The following is a 21,567-nucleotide window of genomic DNA, read 5'->3' as shown; positions in this document are numbered from 1 at the left end:
AGAATATTTTATTCCTTTGTAAGAAAATAAATGTATATGATTATATTTACTTTATTTCTTACTGGAAAATATGTTTGTAAGGAACATTATTTGTGTTCTTATATTTTTCCAATGGCATATAAGTCTCCTAGTGTCATTTCCATTGTCATTATTGGTGTATATATATTTAGAATTAAGGTTTGGATGCACCCCATTACTTATGGTCTGTTTACTTGACTTACAACTAGAGTTAAGCTCCAATAATGGTTGTTTGATCAAATCTCTTGGATTCAGATAGGATACACAATGTTAGGGCTTTGTGATGATTACAAGGCTAAGGATAAGCTTGAATTGGAATAATGGATTAGGTTTCCAAGTGTGTAGATGAAATGTAATAAAATATGAGAAGGTCTAGCTCCCACTCCAAGGAGATATGTATAGCTTCGAGATGTTATTAGAGTGAACATATTTTCCAAGCTAAACAAGAACTTAGTTGGATGCTTCTTACTAGATTTCCTATTATTTCTTGTGAAGAATGATATCTGCTTATCACACTAGGGTACTTGACATGAAAAATTACTTTATCATTAGTATATATTTGATATCCTTTCTTGTGATGTTCACTTCCAATTCTTCAAGATTTGTCATTAAATATCTTTATTTACTACTATCTACTATCGACATTCAATTATTTCTCAAGTTAATATTGAGGCTCATAGTTCATTAGGATTTGACTTACTTCTTTCTTATCTATTCTTAAGAGTTCTATGATCAACACTCATTTGCGAGTATCATGGTTTTGGCTTCTAAAGATACCACTGATGAAATCTAGCTCTTACCTCCAAGATAAAGTGCTTGCTCAAGCTAGTATCTTGGGTGTAACACTTACCTTGTACTTTCTTACATGAGCATTGCTATCATTAGGGTTTATAACATTATCGCAATGTTCCTTTGATCATATCAGCTTAAGTTCAACTTGACTACTCCCTCTGATCCATAATAAGTGTCGCTTAGTACTAAACTAGTACAAGTTTTATACTAAGTTCCCAACACTTATTATGGATCGATGGGAGTAGCTTATTTTGGACTAGCTTCTCTTTACTTATCAAAGTCAATAATATGGTTCTATTCCATTTAGTATTGGATTACCTTACCACTTCAAAGTGAAATGGATTATATCCTAGGTTCCAACTCAAGAGTTGATAATATTTCTCTGGTAGGTATAGACTTCTCCCTTCTATAGGGTTTAACTTTGATGGATTTTAAATAGGAAAGAATGGAATCATCAAGGTTTAATAAGAGGAGTTGTGTTGGTTCTCTTATCATGAGGCCAAGAATTTAGTTTAAGAAATACCATGAGGATCATGGTAAGAACATATAAGGAATAAAGACATGGAAAATATGTATATCAAGTCATGGTTATTCTCCTTCTTATTTGTTTTACACTTAATTTGTATCAATGTGTTGTTACAAGGAATACTGCGTTATGAACTTCTAAATGATCTGGTATGTTATCCTTAAGCAATGTTATTTGGTATTAGTGTTATGTCCATTTGAGCTAACCCATAGATCATATCATATTTACCCATTTTTTTAGCAAAGGTCACATGGCAGTTTATAGCTAGAACTCAACTTGATGATCTACTTCAATTCCATCAACTCAAGAGAAACTTCAATCACTTTGATAAGTTCTATTTGAAAGCGTGAAAATTTCACATATTTTCTAAGCATGAATAAAATGAACATATGTGTTTCCTATCTATTTCTAGCATCTAATGCTGAGATGCTACAACTACTTTCCAAATGCACATATGTAAGATTACAAAGTTAACACTCACGATATGTATGGGTTGTGTCTATTGGTGATTTGTTTATTTTAGCATAAATATACTATTTGGCTACATCTTCCTTATATATGTGCACAAGAATGACAAATGCAGCTTCACAGAACAACAAAAATCAATGTCAAACAAGACATGAGAATCTGGGTTCTTAATAATACGACAAGAATATGGATAGTAGAATGACACATTGATGACTCATTGCTTATCATCTAATAGTAATGTAGAATACACAATCCTAACAGATGTGAAACATGCTGGAAAAGAGCATCCAACCCATCTTCGACAACCTACACAAACTAACAACTTCTGTTTCACAAGAGAACAAAACTGAAACTTTGAACCGAATGACTCGGTGGTAGAATACAAAACCAAAAGCATGGAAGTAAGGTGTCAAACATCATTACTCGTGCCATGTCGTCAGAAAGGAGGAGATATAGTGCAAGAAACACTATTCATCTCACCGGTACATATAATTCTAAATTCAAGAGAAAGCAAGACCCTGATAGAACATAACGATGCCTAGATGCATCACTTATCATGTATTACTAACTTGTAAAATACAATATCTAACAATTTGGTGTATATTTTTCTTGAACAACCTATAGAAAACTACAAATTCCGTTTCACAAAAGCTAATAGGGTGAAGCTTTTGGGACAATATTACTTATAGTATTTTTTGATAAAGGAGAAATTCAGGATAAGAAACACCATCTATTTTAGAACCATGCACAATTTCAGTGAGCTGGCAACCTAATCTTATCAATGTCTAACTAAATTTGTAAGCATTAGAAAAAAGATATACATGACGGCACACAAAAATCATCTCACCTCATCTATAAGTACAGAGCATCATCTTCTCACATATTCATCTCACCACCACTAATACCGCACTAAAAACATGAAGACATTCTTCATCCTAGTTTTTCTTGCTCTCGTAGTGAGCACTGCCTTTGCACAGTATGCGGAAGCTCCTAGTGGGGACGTGGAAGGTCCTAGTGCGAGTGCAGGGCAATGGGGTGCAGAAGTTCCCACCATGGGCAGTTCTGATCGATGTGAACATGACCAAACGAAGCTAGCCTATTGCAGGGATTACCTAATGGAGCGTTGCACACCAAGATATATGCCGATCACCTGGCCATGGTCTAGGATGAAGAGAAGTTGTGAGAAGGTTCGTAGTCGAGTGCTGCCAACGAGTTAGGACAAATGGAACCGCGAGTGCCGTTGCAAGGCTATCTCGAGAACAATTCAAGGTGAGCTCGGTGGTTTTTCTGCATCTCAAGAAGGTCAGAAAGCTAGAGTGGTGCACATGGCCAAGCACCTACCCTCCAAGTGTGACATGGGCCCAAGTTCCTGCAACATCCCCGTCACCGAGTGGCTATTACTGGTGATGTATTTCATGAGTGAATATTAAATTTTCAAATAGCACTTTTCTGTATGTGACCTATAAATATGGTCATGGAATAATATATAAATAAAGTATCATTCTCCCCGATATAAGTTTTGTTGCAAACATCCGATCATATAGCATATATATCAAGATACTGATGTCAACATACCACCAAACAATAGGTTGTGTGAGTGTCTATTTTTGTTGACGGTTTGTGTCACATGATTGTATTATTTTAATCAAGAAAGATATTAACATGGTCAATTCAGAAATAAGCAAGAAAAATGATGAAATGATTAATACAATAGCATTATTACGTATTTGACATGTATTTGTTATGTTTTTAGTGTATCAACAAAAATTAAATAATCTCTAATATCTCTAAGATGCATGCAAAATTAAATGTAAACAACTTAATGCATATTTTTCCATTGTCTAGTATGTTGTCTATTACTGGTGCGGATGCTTCCATTGGTTCACTAAAAGGTTCACTACAAAAATGTATGGCCACACCCGACACTTCTTTTTGGACGACACAAGCAAAAAATTAGATTTTTTTTTACCTAGTGGATCACCCTTTCATCGCACCCTTAAAAGTGTGCGACCATTTAAGCGGCGTATTAGGAAACATACAGGAACATCTGGGTGCCATGGTAGGTGGCATGCAAGAGAGGTGTTCCATTATGCCGTTCTAGAGGTGTAGATGAATTAATATTTGTGATGTGCATGGTTTACGATGTTGAAATGGGTTCACATTGGTGAATAGTCAAGCGTGCAACACGAGTAAATCTCACCCCGGTGACTGGTATGTCTCACCAGGATGAGCTATTTGATTACCAATTATTTATATATACCTTCAGCTAGTACTCATACAAATGAAACCACCACTCATAATTGTCTGAACCATACCAGATTATTTTTATGATGAACCTTTGATTCATTCGGCGGATGAAATAATTGCAGCAGTGGTGCCACCACCAATGAGAACATGATGACGCCGATCGATGTAGGACTTGAGCGTAGTGACACTATCGTACATTATCCTCAATCTTTGGCCTTTCTTGGAGGTTTGTTACAATTGTATTTTTTGAAATTGATCCGGAATATTTGGGTTTTTTTCAAAGGACAGAAAAGTGCCTAGGTGGATCCATAAAGAGAATTGGAATTTAATGGATGAGATGTGGTGGCAGTGCGACTACAACCTATTTAATTGTCGTCTTGTGGCTTACGAGGGCTTGGACACCGGTCTGTAGTTCAAGGGTTGCCACTATAAATCGCCTAAGCGTAACTTTGTGGAATATATCAAAGGACCATATTCGCTGGAGCTTTCTTGTGCGGTGCTGGCAATGTGGAACCTTGCCCAAGCAAACGAAATCAATGTCCCCAACAAGTAATTTCAGCAAATCCTAGATGAAGCCAGGTAGGAAAATTGATATATGGTAAATATGATTAAGTCAATGTGCTTGAATATGGCCGATGTGCTGCCGCCGCTAATGAAAAAGCTAGAGGTCTTGGATAAAAATGTGCGATGTACCTTCTATTGTATGTATTGTGCCGAATAATTATCCTAGTAGTACTGATGTGTGACGTGTTCATGTTATTGTTCATTTTGTATTGAATATTTAAGTTAGTAGTTAAGATGTGCGATGTGTTTCCTATTGTGTTGTTTTTCTTTTAACGAATAATTAAGCAAGTTATTAAGATGTGTGATATTCTTCTTCTTTTGTTGTTTGTTTACTGCCAAATATTTAAGCTTGTTGTTATGATGTGAGATATGGTTCTCCTCATGTCTTCTTCACTTAACTAGTGTACATTATTTTAGCGGAGCTTAATTAATCTCCGTACCCGGTAAATAACAAAATAGAGGGACTCGTATCATCATAATTTTGTAATATACTGATAATTGGGAGCCTAGATCTCAAAGACAACCTAGTTGCCGCACTTTAGGGCCTTTCGGCAATGGGGGACCCATAGATCGTGGCTTACTCATCGGCCCATAAAACAAATAGTATCCCCCTCCTTTTTCCTATATAATCCATGGAACACACTTCCCAATAGCCACACTACCTACGCTGCCGCCCTCTCTTATCTACCCTCTTAACCCTAAATATTTTTGGATGTTCTCTCAAAAATATTCCCAAGTCCCTAGTACCTACACCGCCGCACTCCCTAGTCCCAACAGACCCACTACCTATGCCACCGCGCTCCCTAGTACCGATATTCTCAAGTCATCCCCCAGCGGTCCTATCACCTGATCTGCTCAATCCGCAATGGAGTCCTCCACCGCTGAAGTACATGTTCATTATCCACCGCATTTAGTTTTGTTTCCTTTTTTCAGGTTTTAATCGCGCTAGTCTTTCTTTGTAACATCCCATATTTAGAGGTTACAAATGATAGGAAAATAGATGTGTGTATTTCATTCAATGTTTCTAAAATCCATGGATATAATTTTTTTATAGAACTTGTCAAAGTGACTGAAGTTTCACTTGAATTGATCATTAAGAGCAAAATGTTGTTCTTACTGGCCCATATACAGAGGAGGATATAATGAAGGCTTTTTTCCAGATGGAACATAACAAGGCATCAGGGCTTGATGGTTTCCCGGCTGAGTTCTGTCAAACATTCTGGGATATAAGAAAAAAATCTACTAGAGTTGTTTGAAGAGCTTCACGTGGGGCAATTGGATTTGTTTCGTATCAACTTTGGTGAGATCATCTAGCTCCCAAAGGTTAATGATGAAGAACAGATTCAACAATTTAGATCAATTTGTCTTCTTAATGTTTGTTTTAAAATTTTCACAAAGGTTGCTACTATTAGACTCAATTCGGTGGCTGATCACGTGGTGCGCCCAACTCAGACTGCGTTCATGCAAGGTCGATACATCTTAGATGGAGTTGTGACCATGCATGAGACAATACATGGGATGCATCGCAAAAAGTTGAATGGATTATCCTCAAAATCGACTTTGAAAAAGCCTACGATAAGGTCAAATGGTCATTTCTACAACAATACTCCGGATGAAAGGCTTTTCTCCAGAATGCCGCTTTAATTAATAACTTTGTCTTTAGAGGAAGTGTTGCCATCAAAGTCAATGATGACGTGGGTAAGTACTTCCAAACAAAGAAAGGGCAGCTGCTGAGGCCGTGGCCACCAAGTTTTGTGTAAGACATATTTCTCGAGCTTCGTTCACATTTTGATGACCCCAATGTTCTAACTCGTGACTCTCATAATTGTTTTATGCATTATTGAAGTGATTTTATCGTGTGGACGATGAGGATGAGGAGGCGGCGAAAAAGACTTTGCGGTGGGCTTGTGAGAAGTTGGCACCGCAGGTGTGATACAACCATGAGGTCAAGGCCGCTAGTCATTTTTGGGCTAAGAGAGGCGTGAGGGTCCACAAGGAAGACAATGTCGGTAAGACTCCTAATCCCCAGTACGCAATGACGGTGGATGAGTACATGTCGGTGAGTACAAAATCAATGAGATTTTATGTTGGTGCTAAGTTGCAATTGCATCATATTGAGTTGAGTATTGCATTTTCAGGTTATCCCCGAGTGGGCTGAGCCGCATGCCGACACATGGGAGGAGGAGATTAGGACGAGCTGGCTCGGGAAGGATGAGGAGTTTGCAGCCGTGGTGAGGCGGAACACGGAGAACCGAGGCGATGGTGGAACACACTGCGCGGGAAATCGTAGCTATGAGCCCTACAAGGGGAAGACTGTCTGCATACATTTATTTTCCGTCATGTTCATACTTGATACGCATAACATTTATTTTCGTGATGCAGGTGGCAGAGGAAGAACCCGGGGAGGAGATTCTTGACGTCGTATATAAAAAGATGCAGATGAAGAAGCCCGATCTCTCAAAGCCTCAACCCTCGCTCCCCGAGTACTTCGGCACCTACGCCGAGGATGCCAAAAACTACTGCACGATGGTGAAGCATCGTCACCTGGAGGTGGATGACCCCATGAGCGCGGAGATCGACGAGGAGTCGTTGGTCTGTCGTCCAGAGGGTTGCCGCATGGCCGTCTCAATATGCTTAACACAATGGTTAAGCCTACCCTCACCACGACCTTCACGTGTCTCAAGGCGGGCCTCACCAAAGACAACCCCTATCCCGCCTCGTCGCCAGCCTCGGCGATCCACACACGATTTAAGTTTTTTCTCATTTTCATCCTATTTGTGACTTTCCTTCATGCATGGCTAAGTGCTGACAAGATTCATTGTTTGTGAAATTATAGCCTGACTTTGAGGCGGCCTTCGATACCGCTTATGAAGAATATCAGGTGTCCTTTCAGCAACACCAATTGGAGTTCACGGACTACATGGCGTATCTAAATGTAAGTTTGAACCCTTGTTTTTGCAAATGATGACCAGTCCCACTTTCCCCTAATTTATGCTTTATTTCTGCAAAGCAGAGCTTGGAGCTAGGGGAGCAGCCTCCCTTTCCAAGGCTGGCGTCATTGATGCCGTCGAGGGAAAGTTTCGCTAGGACATACTACGCATCGACACCGGTAAGTTCTTCGCCAAACCATTGGTTACATCTTTCTTTTGTCTCGCAAGTTTCTAACATCTAGGGAACATGTAGGTAACGGGACGTTCCTTGCCTCGGAGGGTGGGCGTGAGAGCACACCGGTTCATCATGGTGCTCATTCTCCCGGTGCTTCTCCTGGTGGGTCTTCTGCAGCTTCTACTGGAGCGCAACACATTGCCAGCCGTCTCGAGCTCGGTTCCAGCCCGCTTTACTCTTCACCGCATTAGGGTTTTTGGCCTCGAGCTAGACATGCAGTCCAATGTGTATCTCTAGTTCATGCTATGACACTCATATGTTCATTTTGGATGATGTTATCACACTCTGATATCTATTTGCTACTTGCACTTCATGTTATGTGTATTTGCTTGTGTGAAGTTTCACTGAACTTGTATGTGAATTTTGCTGCTACTAAACGAGCAAAACAGGAAAAGAAGAAAAAAAATGGCTGCCTCTATGCCGATGGCCTTGCCGTCGGCATAGGCAGTGCCTAGGATCAAATGGTCGTCCTATGCCGACGGCCTGGCCATCGGCGTAGAGGCGACGTAGACAGTATGAAATACTGATATGCCGAGGGGGAAAGTCGTCGGCGTAGCATGTTCTGTGCCGAGGGGTGGCCGTCGGCGTAGAGGAAGGCCAGGCTTGCCCCGAGTGTGTCGACACGTGCCACGTTTAGACGTATGCTGAGGAGGAGGCCGTCAGTGTAGGCGTTGGCGTCCGTCAGACGAACGGCGCTGCTAGCCATCCTATGCCGAGGGCCCGTATGCCGAGGGGTGGAGCCGGTCGTCGGCCTCTCGTCCCTACGCCGACGGCCGGGTGGTATCTGCCGAGGCGGACCTTTGCCGAGGTGCTACGCTGGTGGCAGCCCTCGGTGTAGCATACGCCGATGGCCTCTCCCCTATACGCTGAGGGCCCGTGGCCGTCGGCAGCTTCAGCGATTCCTGTAGTGTGAATTCTATCTTAATACCTGAATTATGTGTGTAGATTATCTCGATCTATATTATTTCTTTTAATAAAAAAAAGTGGTTATTAGTTGTTTGGGCAAATTGTTTCTAAACTATTTTACTTGCTTATCTTGAAATATTGCATGCCACATAAAATACCGTTGATGATTCTACAGGTGCCTATGTGTGGTTAGTTATATCGACTAAAAGTGGTTCGTTATAGGAAAATTTTGGTCATTAAAAATACTTCTCCGATTCATATTACTTGATGTGCTAATATAGATGTATCTACGGAGTATTTCGGTGACCATGGAAATATTCGTAATGACAACATTAATGGTTGCTAAAAGTAAAATTATGGTCGTTGTTACCTCACAATTAGGGACAACACTATGTGTGTTCGTTAGAAAATTAACGGCCAAAAGTATTTTGTGGTTGTTAAACTTTTAGCGACGGAGCCTATAACGATAACTAACGACCACCAGAATGTGGTCATTAATGACTTCTAAAGGCCAAAATCTGACTTTTAATGATCACGTATTTTGTCTTAAAAACCTTTTCTCTAGTATAGTACGTGGGAAACTGCCGTATTCTGTTTTCGCGCCATGGCAACGACCGTGGCCCGTTGATGCAACAGGATTAAGGCGGCAGTTATCTTGAGGACTAGATCGAAGCAGCAGGCAGCAGCGACCTATAACAAATTTAGCAGCGACCTCTGTATTGATTTTAACAATAAATATGCTAAATCTGTGTGGTTCATCGGCACACCTAATGATTTTCTCAAGCAAAGGTGGCCATAGGTACCTTGACAACAAGATGAATCATGCATTGCTTATTTTGTTTGCGTGGAATAAATTAGGATCAACCAACAAATTGTGGAAGCACTGAGAAACTACCAATTACTAGTTGAATGACCGTGCGTTGCTACAACTACATTTTTTCTTGCAACATGTCAATACAAAAAATTAGCATGCATGAAGAACGTACAATATATTTTTAAAATGCAAAACAATGTACCAGTTTGAAGTAAATTTTGATAACCGGTATAATTGGCGTCGTTTGAATATGAAATAAAACGTCAACTAATTATTTTGTATTAACAAATATCTACTCATCAATGCTTCTTAGATAGTGTAGTACAATGTAAATGATATTTTATTCTACTTCATTTTCATGGTACTTGAGCAAGCGTACCAAAAAATTCCTCTGTTCGTGAACATCCTGCAAAATAATGCTTTTTATTAGCACATATAATTCACATGAAAATAAATGCGTTGTAGGATACCGAGCCTGCATATTAGATGAACCACTACTTTATCATCCCATTAGAGCATAATGTAAAATATAACATGGCGGATGCATTCCCATAGATGAATGCTTTATCGTTATGTTTAAAGGAACAACGTAAAATACTTGTATCTATTTCTAGAGATATTCACTTACCTGGAAAAATATTTCTAAGATGTTATGGTGAAGAGTTTGGAGGAAAATGTGAGAAGTTACTCAGCTCTCCTCTCTGATCTCATTCTAATTCACGCATACTTTGGTGGACTGCAAATCAAATTCACAATACTTTGACGTCAAGTAAATACAAAATGCAACTGCATAAGCAAAGCATGCTACACATGTAAAACCCTCCCGATTGGAGCATCTGGCTCCTCCCGGCCTACTGGCTACGGTACCAAGATGCTTCTAACAGTCAGAGAGAAGTCGCGGTCACATATCAGGAAAATAATTTGCTAATTCGCATGTGGCATTCCAGAATCAATTCAAGTTCTGCGCCAGCCTATTGGATGCGTAAAGATCCTGATGGGTCCCTTTGACAATTGGCTTGATTAAGCATGGTAAGAGACGTGCAGCTAGTTTTGGATAAATGGAAGCACGACCTACCCAACAATTTGTTGAACAACTTGCTTTGTTACATGCCCACATACACATCGTGGCCGGTGAACAGTCAATGAGCGTTTTCCAGGATATGTAACAGGTTCATGGGTTTAAAGCGTAGTTTTTGGGACAGGGCCTTGTACAGTCATCCATGGATCAGGCCAGAGGGGCATCATAGTAAGCGCGCTTCTATCTTGTTGGGCAATATTCCCTCTCTCAAATGTAGCACAGAATGTTGCATGCTGTGAATTCTGTTGTTGACAGTGCAAAGCTCTCTCGAGTCTCGATCGATCATCGGTGTCTCGTTCAGTTCGTTCTCGTGAAATATTTACAGGAGGTTTTGTGTATATCTCACCTAACTACTGCAGTAAGTACATCGAAATACACGAAATGAAATGAACCGAAACGAAAGGTTGTGCACTGTTGTTACCTGGAGGGACGACCATCCCTTGAGGATGTCGCCGCGCTCGCTGTCGAACACCCCGATCCACGCCCAGAGCATGCACCGCCGCCCCACGGGATCATAGAATGTAGAACTTGTCGTAGTTGTAGCGGATCCTAATCCCCACGTCGATTACCGCATCGTTTAGCATCCACCTATTGGCCCAGGCGTCATAGGTGCCAATGGCGTATTAGCCTTTCCGGTCGTCGTCGAGGGAGGTCTTGAGCAGGTGCGTCACTCCGGCCCCGGCGCTGGCTCGCCCAGGAGCTGCACATGTACGTCGTCCTCCATGAAGCTAATGTAGAGCATCACAATCATGTCATCGGGAAGCTGAGTCGCGGAGCTGGTCCACACGCCGTTGATCTCGTACCACCATGGCCATGAGCTGTGCACATGGATTTCAGCAGACTGAACACGATAGAGAAAATGGCGATTGGCGACGTATTACCTACCGTCCAGTGCTGCTCCGGGTGGAAATGGAACGCCGTGTGCTACTGTTTCCACAACATTATTGCGTTGGTCCAGTCGTAGGCGTGGCCACCGCAGAGGAGCGCCCGATCGGTGGACTTCTTGGGCACGTCCAACACCACGCCGCGGGTGTCTGCCACCTCCACGACATGGCCAGCCGGGGCGACCTCATCTCCGGGACACGCGACAGGCACCTGGCCATCGTCACGTTGTAGTCTGTGAACCACGAGCTCGAGAGAGAAAGAGCATGGTCTAGAAGATGTCCGAGAGAAGGGTCGACGACTGCTTCTGTTGTGGTTGACCCTTAAGATTGGTCTAGGGAAGCAGCGGTGCATTTGCGCACTGGGTAGGGATGTGGTGGAAGGGATGCTATTTTTGTTAAGTAGTAGATTTGATTGATAGCACGATTAAAGCTAACGATGGAAGGGAGAGGTCAGCGGTAGGATTAATGGAAAGATATTAATTACATCTCATTAATTGCACGTCAAATCCCTAATTTCTGTTTGTCCCGTGATTTATTTAGAACTTACCTTTTATTCGTGGTGGAACCTGTGTGACATCGGATATAGATTGATGGCCTGGATGTTTTCAATCTCCTTCACCAAACGCATTGTACTACCTAAGACTACTCATAGTGGGAGTAACATCTTTACTATTATATTTCAGTTGGTCGTACGTCATACAACGCGTTTGGTGATGAGATTGAGAATATCCTGACCGTTCGGTTAAATCTCACGGTCTCCGCTTCCTCCAATCTACTTACCATTGCGTCATGTCTACTTTCCGGTACCTCAAAGTATCAATCACGGTTTAGCTTCCAAAATTGACGGGGCGCGAAATTAATGGGACGCGTAGTTAACTGAGTGAATGCAAGGAATCTCTACGATTTGGCCACAACTTCCTTTTTCTAGCTTTACGGCACGAAAAGGAAAACCAGGGAGAGAGATAACATACTCTTACCATCTTCATTATGTCTAAGTTTTGTGGTTGCATGCCGAGTGGTTAGGTGATCCCAAAAACTTCCCTAAACAACTTTCATAGATAAGCATCCGGACCGTCGATCTGTATCCATCCAATGGTACAGAGGTTCCACCACAAAGAAAAGGTAAGCTCTAAAGAAATCACCATAAAATTAGGGATTTGATGTGCAATTAATGAGATATAATTTTTTTCCTCTTACTTATACTGCATCCTGACCTCCCCTTTCACCGTTAGCCTTAATTAATCACCCTATCAATCAAATTGTTACTTGCCTAAACTAGCTTCCCTCCCGCCGATTAGAACCTCCAACAAATAATCGTCGGTGATCCGCGCTATCTCAGCTCCATCTTCCTCGTTTCTTTTCCTTCGTGTTTTGGCGTCCCCTCCGTTCCGTGGCAAAGGGGCATCGTGTCCTGCTCCCTGCCAACTATGTCGCCTGGTGACACGGTGGCGTTCCTCGGAGTATACACGGCTACGCCATCAGAAGCCGGTCAATTGCTGAGTGCAGAGGTAGTCGGACGCCGCGCAGGTGTTCTTGGATGTGTTCTTTTGACGCTTCGGCTCCAACATGGTTGCCGCGATGCTCCAGTGGTTTTCTTCCTTTCAGATGCTCCGGCTGTTTCTTTTGCTCACCGCAGATGTTTAGCTTAATGTCTTCAGTATACAACAAAAGGGAGAAACATCAACGCACTCTGGTACTAAAGCCATTCCTTATTCCTCTCATCAGTCATCAGTTGGTCGTATGATTTATTTATTTGGACTAACTTTATTTATTCGCGAGAAAAAGAAAGGTGTCATGCATGTCTGCTGAGTTTTTCGAATATGAATCGCTACTACAAGTCATGTCCTTTATGTTAAGTTGATTTTACCTTTCTGTAACTTATGCCAGATGGAGGCATGCAATATCCAGGAGGTTATAATTTGGAACAAGAAAATTGCAGTGGTCATGGATCGATCATGTTTAAAATTTGGAAATCCTGAACTGCGCACATATGTAATTCCAACAATTGATGAGAGATTTTTTGTTACTTAAGGGATCCCCAGATAAGAGCATTTATACAAAAAAATTTTAGCTGAATACACAATAGTACTTCACAGCTCAGGATGTTTCATTATTACATACTCCCTCCGTCTAAAAATAAGTGTCCCAATTTTTTGTAGCTACAGATGTATCTACAACTAAGGTGTGTTTCATATCTAGATAAAACTAAGACACTTATTTGTGAACGGAGGTACTATGTTTCTATCTCCACCTAGATGCATGGATGCCTTTTCCATTTATTGTGGTTGACAACATTTTACTTGTGGTTATCAATTGTGCGAATTAGTTATATTTATAACTTGGCCAAGACATGTTTTTAGGAGCTCTTACATGTCTTACACTTTTGCACTATAGCATGACCAATTGCTAAGTGAGTATTTTTTGTAGCATTGCCAATGAGAAGTTGGCCGACAGCACAGGGCGAGTGCGGGCGTCATACCCTTTCTCTCTCTGACGTCCCTCCATCTATCTCTCTATACATAGTGATGCTGGACAGGCGGCTGTCGTAGCTTTCTTTTCTTGTTATGGTCTTAAATCAGTTAATGCTCCAGTTCTTGCTCTAAATCCTACAATCGTTATTTCTTTCTCTTGGAGTTAATTGGTTGTTGGTTGTAGCTATCACTGTTATTGTTTTTTTTTTCACTAAAGCCATTTTGTATGGCCAGAAACCAAGGACAGATCAACACTTAGAGCAATTAGAATTTAGTAAAAATTTGGTGACAAGTAACACTCAGTAGGTATTGTTTCAGGTTTGGATTGAGGAACGCCACTTCATATTCTGCACACCAGCGTACCAATTTGTTTTCTCCATGCTTTGTCAGGTGATGTTCATACCATAGCTCCACTATCAAAGAGGCTAACATCTGATGACTTTTTGGTTGATGCGAAGCACATTTCTTAAGAGAGCTACAGCCAAGTTATTCCAATGAGATTGCTAGGTAGAAGAAATTTAGTTGATGTCTCTTGATATGGTAAAGAACATATACAACAACCAATGCTTACCATTAGCTAGCGCAATTAAAAAGTAGGTTGTTGCAAGTTGATCGAATACACAAGACATTTATAAACATTAAACCATTCACATTAAGTGCAAGTATTTTTGCTTAGCTGCCTAAACCATTGTTGTTGTCTTTGTACAATGCTGAAATTTAAACATGCATATTGCAGGGTACCCATGTGGTGAAACTTGACTATAGATATCCATCCAATTATTTGATGTGAGATATATGGATTAAATGGCGAAATGATTATGCGGGGTTATGCAAAGGAAATCTACAGAAAGACAAGGTTTTGTTTTTATTTCCAGGTTATTCTATTTTCTACCACAGATCTACTGTTACACACTGATTATTTCTGCACAGATTTCTTAAAGAATTTTCATTGTTCTGGTTCTGAACTCATTTTGTTGGGCTGTTTTTATTTTTATTTTTGCTGGGGTCGAGGAAAACCCTCTATGGCCGGTTTCCTAAACTTGAATCACTTGGTTGTGTAATCATGATGTTGGGTAGAGAATTTCATCACTACCTTTTGATAGTTTGCAAAATAAAGAATACTTAATGCTGACATTCTAGAGCTTTAGTAATCTAACTTCATGTTGTTAGGACATACATAATTGTCATCTTATTCCAGTTCTGTATATGCTTTCTCGTTAGAGAAAATAATTTTGAATTGTTTTGCTTACCATATCTCTCTCACATTTGCATCTCCTACTTCCATGGATTTTTGGCATTATGATCATACAAATATAGCTGTCCAATCCCTCGATCATAAGTGTAATTTGGTCCACTTCAAGTATAATATCATGCGCTGATCAAACTTTTTTTACTTTGCGTCTCACACTAATATTGTTAACTATGTTCCTTTTATTTTTCTGGTTAAAATATTTTCTAATTTGTGAACAAATAATCTGCTATTGCGCTTGCTATTAACAAATGATTTTATTTATGTTTTGATCAACATTAATTGATACATCAATCTGAGCTAACTATAACCATAATAATGTGGGTCCGTAGGATATTTGCACAGATTCTTTGAAGTTTGAAGGATGCTTGTGGTAATATTAGTGAGAATTGAAAACATATTCTCTACAATCAATTTTAATCGTAAGAGATGTGTACAAGAGCATGGGATGTGCTATAATTGGGCTTGTGACTTGTCTGATGACACAAAATAATTAGGGGCCGTAGCAACGCACGGGCATTCAACTAGTAGGTAGTAACATCACACATTTCAAAACATTTTGGTGACATGGCATGATAATAAATGATGAAAGAGAGTGAGGTGGTAACTAGCTATGTTACCATAACATCACACTTTCCAAAGCAACATGAGTCTACAACATAATAAATATTATTTTGCATGACACCACACATATGTTACTCTCCACTATGAAGGTAGTAACATAGTGTATGTTACTACTCTATGTTACTCCCCACTATGACTAGTCTAAGGCCAACTCCAATATGATAATATAGATGCGAATAGATCCTCATGACATATTCCGGCGTGTCTCGTAGCAAATTATCCCTAAAATGAAATAAAAATAGGTTTGTTCCAACAAACTCCGGTGGACTCATCGATATGTGTATTCACTTGTTTTGATTTATTTAATCTGAACACCGGCTTGCTGTATACTTCGAGTGCTTCATACAAAAAAGCCCACAATTTCTGTTCCAACAAACTCATTGGCCTCTCACTGATATGTGTATTTTCTTGTTTTCTCAATGATTTCCGCACGTAAAGGTGGACATACTCACCTACCTTGCCGGCAAGATGAATCATGCATTGCTTATTTTATTTGCATGGATTAATTTAGGATCCACCAACAAATTATGGGGGCACCCAGAAAGCTGACAATTATGCGAACAGATCCTCATGACACTCGTGGAATTTGGAAGAAAATTAATTGTGACCTGTGAGCTAGCATCCCTAATATATACAAGCCCACATCCTACTCATGCAGATCGGATGATTCACAGCTGGGGTTTTATGTCCATTCATTCGCTGGACGTCTTTGCATTTCCCTTTGCCATATATATGGAGTTATGGACAAAGGACGTAGCTAATTTCGTCGATATACTGACATTTAACAAACTAGTTTGGGTTCAAACGGCGACGTGCACGCACAAGCCGCACCAACACAGATCACGAACAGTTTATGTCCGTTTCCTTACACCTCTTTAGCCTTCTCTAGCTATATAAACTCCTTGTCCAGAGATCCATATATATACGTACGTTAGTGACTAATTAAATTGGATATAGAAGGAGGAATTAACAATGTCGACGAAGACCATGCCCTGGGTGCTCCTGCTATGCATGCTGGTGGGAACAACCATGGCGGATGCAGGGAGCGATAACAGTGGTCCTTGGATGTGGTGCAAGCCGGGGCTAGTCTTCCCGGTGTATGCGCTCCCTCGCTGCCGGGCAGTGGTAAAGCTTCAGTGTGTGGGCAGCCAGGTGCCCGCCGCTGTCCTAAGGGACTGCTGCCAGCAGCTCGCCGACATCACCAATGACTGGTGCAGGTGCGGGGCTCTCAGCAGTATGTTGCGCACCATGTATGCGGAGCTCGGCGCGTCGGGGAGAACGGAGGTGCTCCCAGGATGCCGGAAGGAGGTGATGAAGCTCACGGCGGCGAGCGTGCCTGGGGTCTGCAAGGTGCCTATTCCCAATCCCACCGCAGGCAGGACAGATGTCTGCTACTGGGCAACGTATCCAGATTCCAGACGCCTAGTCTCTGCAGCTTCTTAATTTGTGTTTTGTGCACAAGATTAAGAAAATGGTGTATGTCAGATGCCTCATGAATAAATGTGAACTTTCTTCTGTGAGATGTGCAACTTACTGATGCAAAAAAGTATTAGGTCACGTTTTTCACCTCTGTCTCTCGTTGGTGCTAGCTTTTCGCACAGTTCCAACCCATCATTGGACGTAGCTAGGGTGTTCGCATGGTAACACCTCACCGGCGGCTACTACACTACCGCACGCTGAGCATGCACAAATGGAAACAACTTCGGTTGAGCACTCGGCCTTTAAAAGCTTTTTTTTTTCAAACGATCCGTCAGGAGGATCGAATTTTCATTACCAGGGGGATAACGAAAATACATCAGTAATATAGCAAAAGGGGGGATCACCGCCTAATACTAGTGTTCAGGAAAGAAACGATTACAGGACCAGAACAGTTTTTAGAACATAAACCCCTGCCTAAAGCCAAGGGGAGCCAGGAAATAGAATGCCAAAAACAAGACGGATCATCGGCCATCAACATCAGGAAGTGGTGTCATCATTTGTATCATCAGGCTTCTTATCTGCCAGCCGAAGTTGATCAGCATGTCCAGGATTTCCAGAGGAAGAATTTCCAGCTCCAGCCGCCGCAGCAAATCGTAAGAGACCATCAGCGCCCGCTCGAAGATCGGAAGCATCTTGATCGCCATGCAAACCTGACCAGTAGTTCATAAACACAGCATCGTAACTAATTAGATCAAGAGGGGAGCTAATTAGATTTTTTTCAAAGCAAGCTCTGTATTTAAGCTTCCAGATGGCCTAACAGATAGCTGCCAACCCAGCTATCTGTGTATTACGACTTGCACGAATAAATTGGGGAAACCACCAAAAAATTGTGAGAAACTTCCAGGGCGGGTGGGAGAATTGATTGAAGTAGCAACAGCACTCCAAACAAATTTGTCTGCTGAGCAACCAAAGAAGAGGTGATTGATAGTTTCTTGCTCATTGCAGAACTGGCAGATTGAATCCCCGGACCAATTTCGTTTGAGCAAATTGTCTTTAGTAACAATAGCATTATGCCAAATCAACTAAAGCCAGACTTTGATTTTAAGAGGTATTTTTCTCTTCCAGAGATGCCTAAAGGATCTGTCCCTTCCACAGCCACACACATGTTTATATACAGACTTCACAGTAAAATTGCCATTTTTTGACCATTTCCATCTGGGGAAGTCATTATCCTGTGTCAGATGTGTTTGATTCATCAACTGAAGCAATGCTGCCTCTTGGATGATAAGATCAGGAGTCAACCATCTCCTATATGAGAATCTCCAACCCATAACCGTTGCCTCAGCGATAGTGATGTTCTGATCATTGCAAATATCAAACAAGACTGGGAACATATCTTTGAGAGGACTGGTGCTATACCAGGAATCTCCCCAGAAGCTAGTTAAAGCTCCATTCCCAACTTTCATCCTTCTGCCACAGAGATATATATCTCTAACTTTCAACATGTCAGACCAAAGTGGAGAATCTCCAGGCTGAGTTTTGCATAATAAATTTCTTTACCTCTTAGATATTTCAGCCTCATAAAGTCCTGCCAAGGGTCAGTATCATGCTCCAGTTTCCACCACCATTTGCACATCAAACTAATGTTAAATTTGAACAAGTCTTTAACTCCCAGACCTCCTTTCTGTTTTGGTTTACAAATCCATCTCCATTTGACAAAATGATATTTTCTTTTGTTAGCACTACCAGCCCAAAAGAAAGACCTGATAGGCTTATCAATTTGTTCAATGTTTGACTTGTGCAGGAGCCTCAAAGACATCTGATACACAGCAGTGCTAGCAAGACAAGCATATATCTTAATCACCCTTCCCCCAATGGACATAGAATTTCCAATCCATCCACTCATTTTCTTCTTAGTTTTTACCCCCAAGAATCTCATATCAGATACAGAAGCTCTCCTGGCACAAACTGGAGTCCCCAAGTACTCAGCTCAGCATAGAAATTATGTTTTGTATCATCTTCCAGAATCATCAGCACTTCGATCACTTTTTAAAAAATGTTAATTTTCAGTCCATACATGGATTCAAAGATATAAAGCAGGAGCTTCAAATTGACAGCTTGTTGAGCTACATCTTGAATCAATAAAATGGTATCATCGGCATACTGAAGAATTGCTATTCCTCTCTGAATCAAATTATCTGCCAAACCTGTAATTAAGCCATTTGTTTGGGCCAAATGAACCATTTTGCTCGGCCTTTAAAAGCTGATAGAACCCTAAATATTCATGTAGGATGAAATGCAGCATTGATATGCAAATATCCGTGAATCAACTTTCAAATATCCGTGATGTTCATGTTCAGCTCACGCACAAGCTTGGTCGCGGCATTTTCACTTGCCGTGTATATGGTGCTAGCTCCGGTTACTCGTGGTACTGCCATTGTCATCTTGATGATTACACCTCTTGTTCAGGTATATAAGAATCTGGAATGGATTATCAAATGGGCTGTACTTGCACGCCCATTATGTGTTAGGAAGGGCCGAATCGTGGCAATGGCCCTGCTGTTATGGAGGGTGTTTTCCCTGATTGTGAGTGAACTTTGGCCCCTCGCAGTTATCACTGCTTGGGCTGGATTTGCAAGGATCCGCTACCACCACGAGCAGGTGCATTCATCATGAAAAGAAGCTGATTTCGCAAAAAAAAAAAAAATGCATGTGCTTAATCCTTAAAATGTTGCGTTATGGTAGTTTTGTTGTGTCCCGTGCTGGCTTGTAATAGTAGGATTTTTGTTGTTTGAGCGCTTATGCTCCCAACTTAATAAATTAAGCGTGCAGTTGTTGAGTGTTCCTGCACAAAACGATATTGTACGGTTCCATCGTGTGTGCACCTAATGGTTGCAAAAGTACATCTTCAGTTTACTTTTACTCCACTTTACAGTTTCTGTGCTCTAACCATCAACCACCATGCATGTCATCCAGCAGTAATAAACTTTAAGTTGACAGCTCTTAGCATCAAACACATAGCATAACATTTAATTCAGATATGCATTGGTGGACAACAGGTCAAACATGTAAAGCCAAATATATTCAGTAAACCTGAAGATGATGGCTACCGACGAGACATAGGAAAATCTCATCATCAACCACAAAAACTAGTCCAATGCTGAAACAGTTAGAATCACTTCTAGTTATATGCAAGGTTTTGGTTACCGGGCAGTAACCCAGTAAGCATGTTTCCGAATGTGGTGCTAGCATGCACTATCAATACCCTAATTCGAGCAGAGGTTATATGGCAAAAACTCTGAAATCGTCATACATGTCTTGGTTCAGTTAGCCTTCCAAGGGAGCTTATGAACAATGTGTTATGCCCAAAGCTTATGGAATTTTCTGATACATGCTCACCACTCCTCGTATCAACTCCCCCCATCCCAAAAAGGACGTCATGGATTTGTTTAAATTTGAATGTATCTATACAATAAATTGCGTTTAGATACATCCAAATTTGGAAAAAACATGCGACATCTTTTTTTGGGACGGAGGGAGTAGTAAACAACAGTAAGGTCCAAAATAAAAGCACTCCACACAACACGACTTCACGTGTTACAGCAATAAAATGGCATGAAGGTAGACAGTTGGACATTTTAACAAGCTATCCGATTTAGAACCAGCCAACTCCAATATATCACATTGAAATATCCTAGATGCAAGCTTTAAAGAAGCCTCCTGCTGCTGCATACATCTGTCCCAATTTATGTGTTGTTCATAATAGCTTAGGAATAATGCCTCGTATCTAGTGAAGAAAAATAATGTCCAAAAAGAAGTACACACAACATAACTTACAGGTTGCAAGAAAAAATGGCATAAGCTATTGTTGTCGATACAGTTGGACAATTTAAATAGGTAACAGATTCAGACATACAAGCAAACTGATCAAACATATTAAGGAGTACACTGAAATCTCCAAGATGTAAACTTCAAACAAGAATCCTGCTGCATGTATCTAACCCAATCTCCACATTGTCCATTGGAACGAGGGACCAAGCAACGGTAATAGTTACCTGAGCACTACAAAGGGCACATTTCTCCTGGCTTATGCCGCAAAATTTGGGCACTAAACGTACACGAGCTCGTTTGTGGACAGCACCAGATTTCGTGTAGGCCTGAATCATAACGTCCAACGCTCCCTCGATTTCCACGGAGACAACTTGCCTCTGCAGATCGACGTAATCACCCCAACCTTTTGGGACTGCTCTATCTTTTGATTCAACCAACACAATCCGGCTAGATGAGCGTTCAATGGTACAACGGCTGACTCCACTATCAGTGAACAGGGACTCCCCTGATA

The 21,567-nt window shown here is 41.1% G+C and overlaps 1 protein-coding gene across 1 annotated transcript; it reads left to right on the top strand.

Moving 5' to 3' along the window:
- The first annotated feature begins 16,778 nt into the window (after positions 1-16,778).
- Positions 16,779-17,249, top strand: LOC124655563 (alpha-amylase inhibitor 0.28-like). Its single transcript, XM_047194437.1, has one exon. It carries the CDS (start codon positions 16,779-16,781, stop codon positions 17,247-17,249), a length of 471 nt encoding a protein of 156 aa, XP_047050393.1.
- Positions 17,250-21,567: the final 4,318 nt, after the last annotated feature.

Source organism: Lolium rigidum, chromosome 5 (genome assembly GCF_022539505.1).
Source record: "Lolium rigidum isolate FL_2022 chromosome 5, APGP_CSIRO_Lrig_0.1, whole genome shotgun sequence".
Classification (NCBI taxonomy): domain Eukaryota; kingdom Viridiplantae; phylum Streptophyta; class Magnoliopsida; order Poales; family Poaceae; genus Lolium; species Lolium rigidum.
This window is presented reverse-complemented; position numbering and strand designations above follow the sequence as displayed.

Coding starts and splice junctions, on each gene's coding strand:
- LOC124655563 (XM_047194437.1), top strand. CDS start 16,779: ATGTCGACGAAGACCATGCCCTGGGTGCTCCTGCTATGCATGCTGGTG.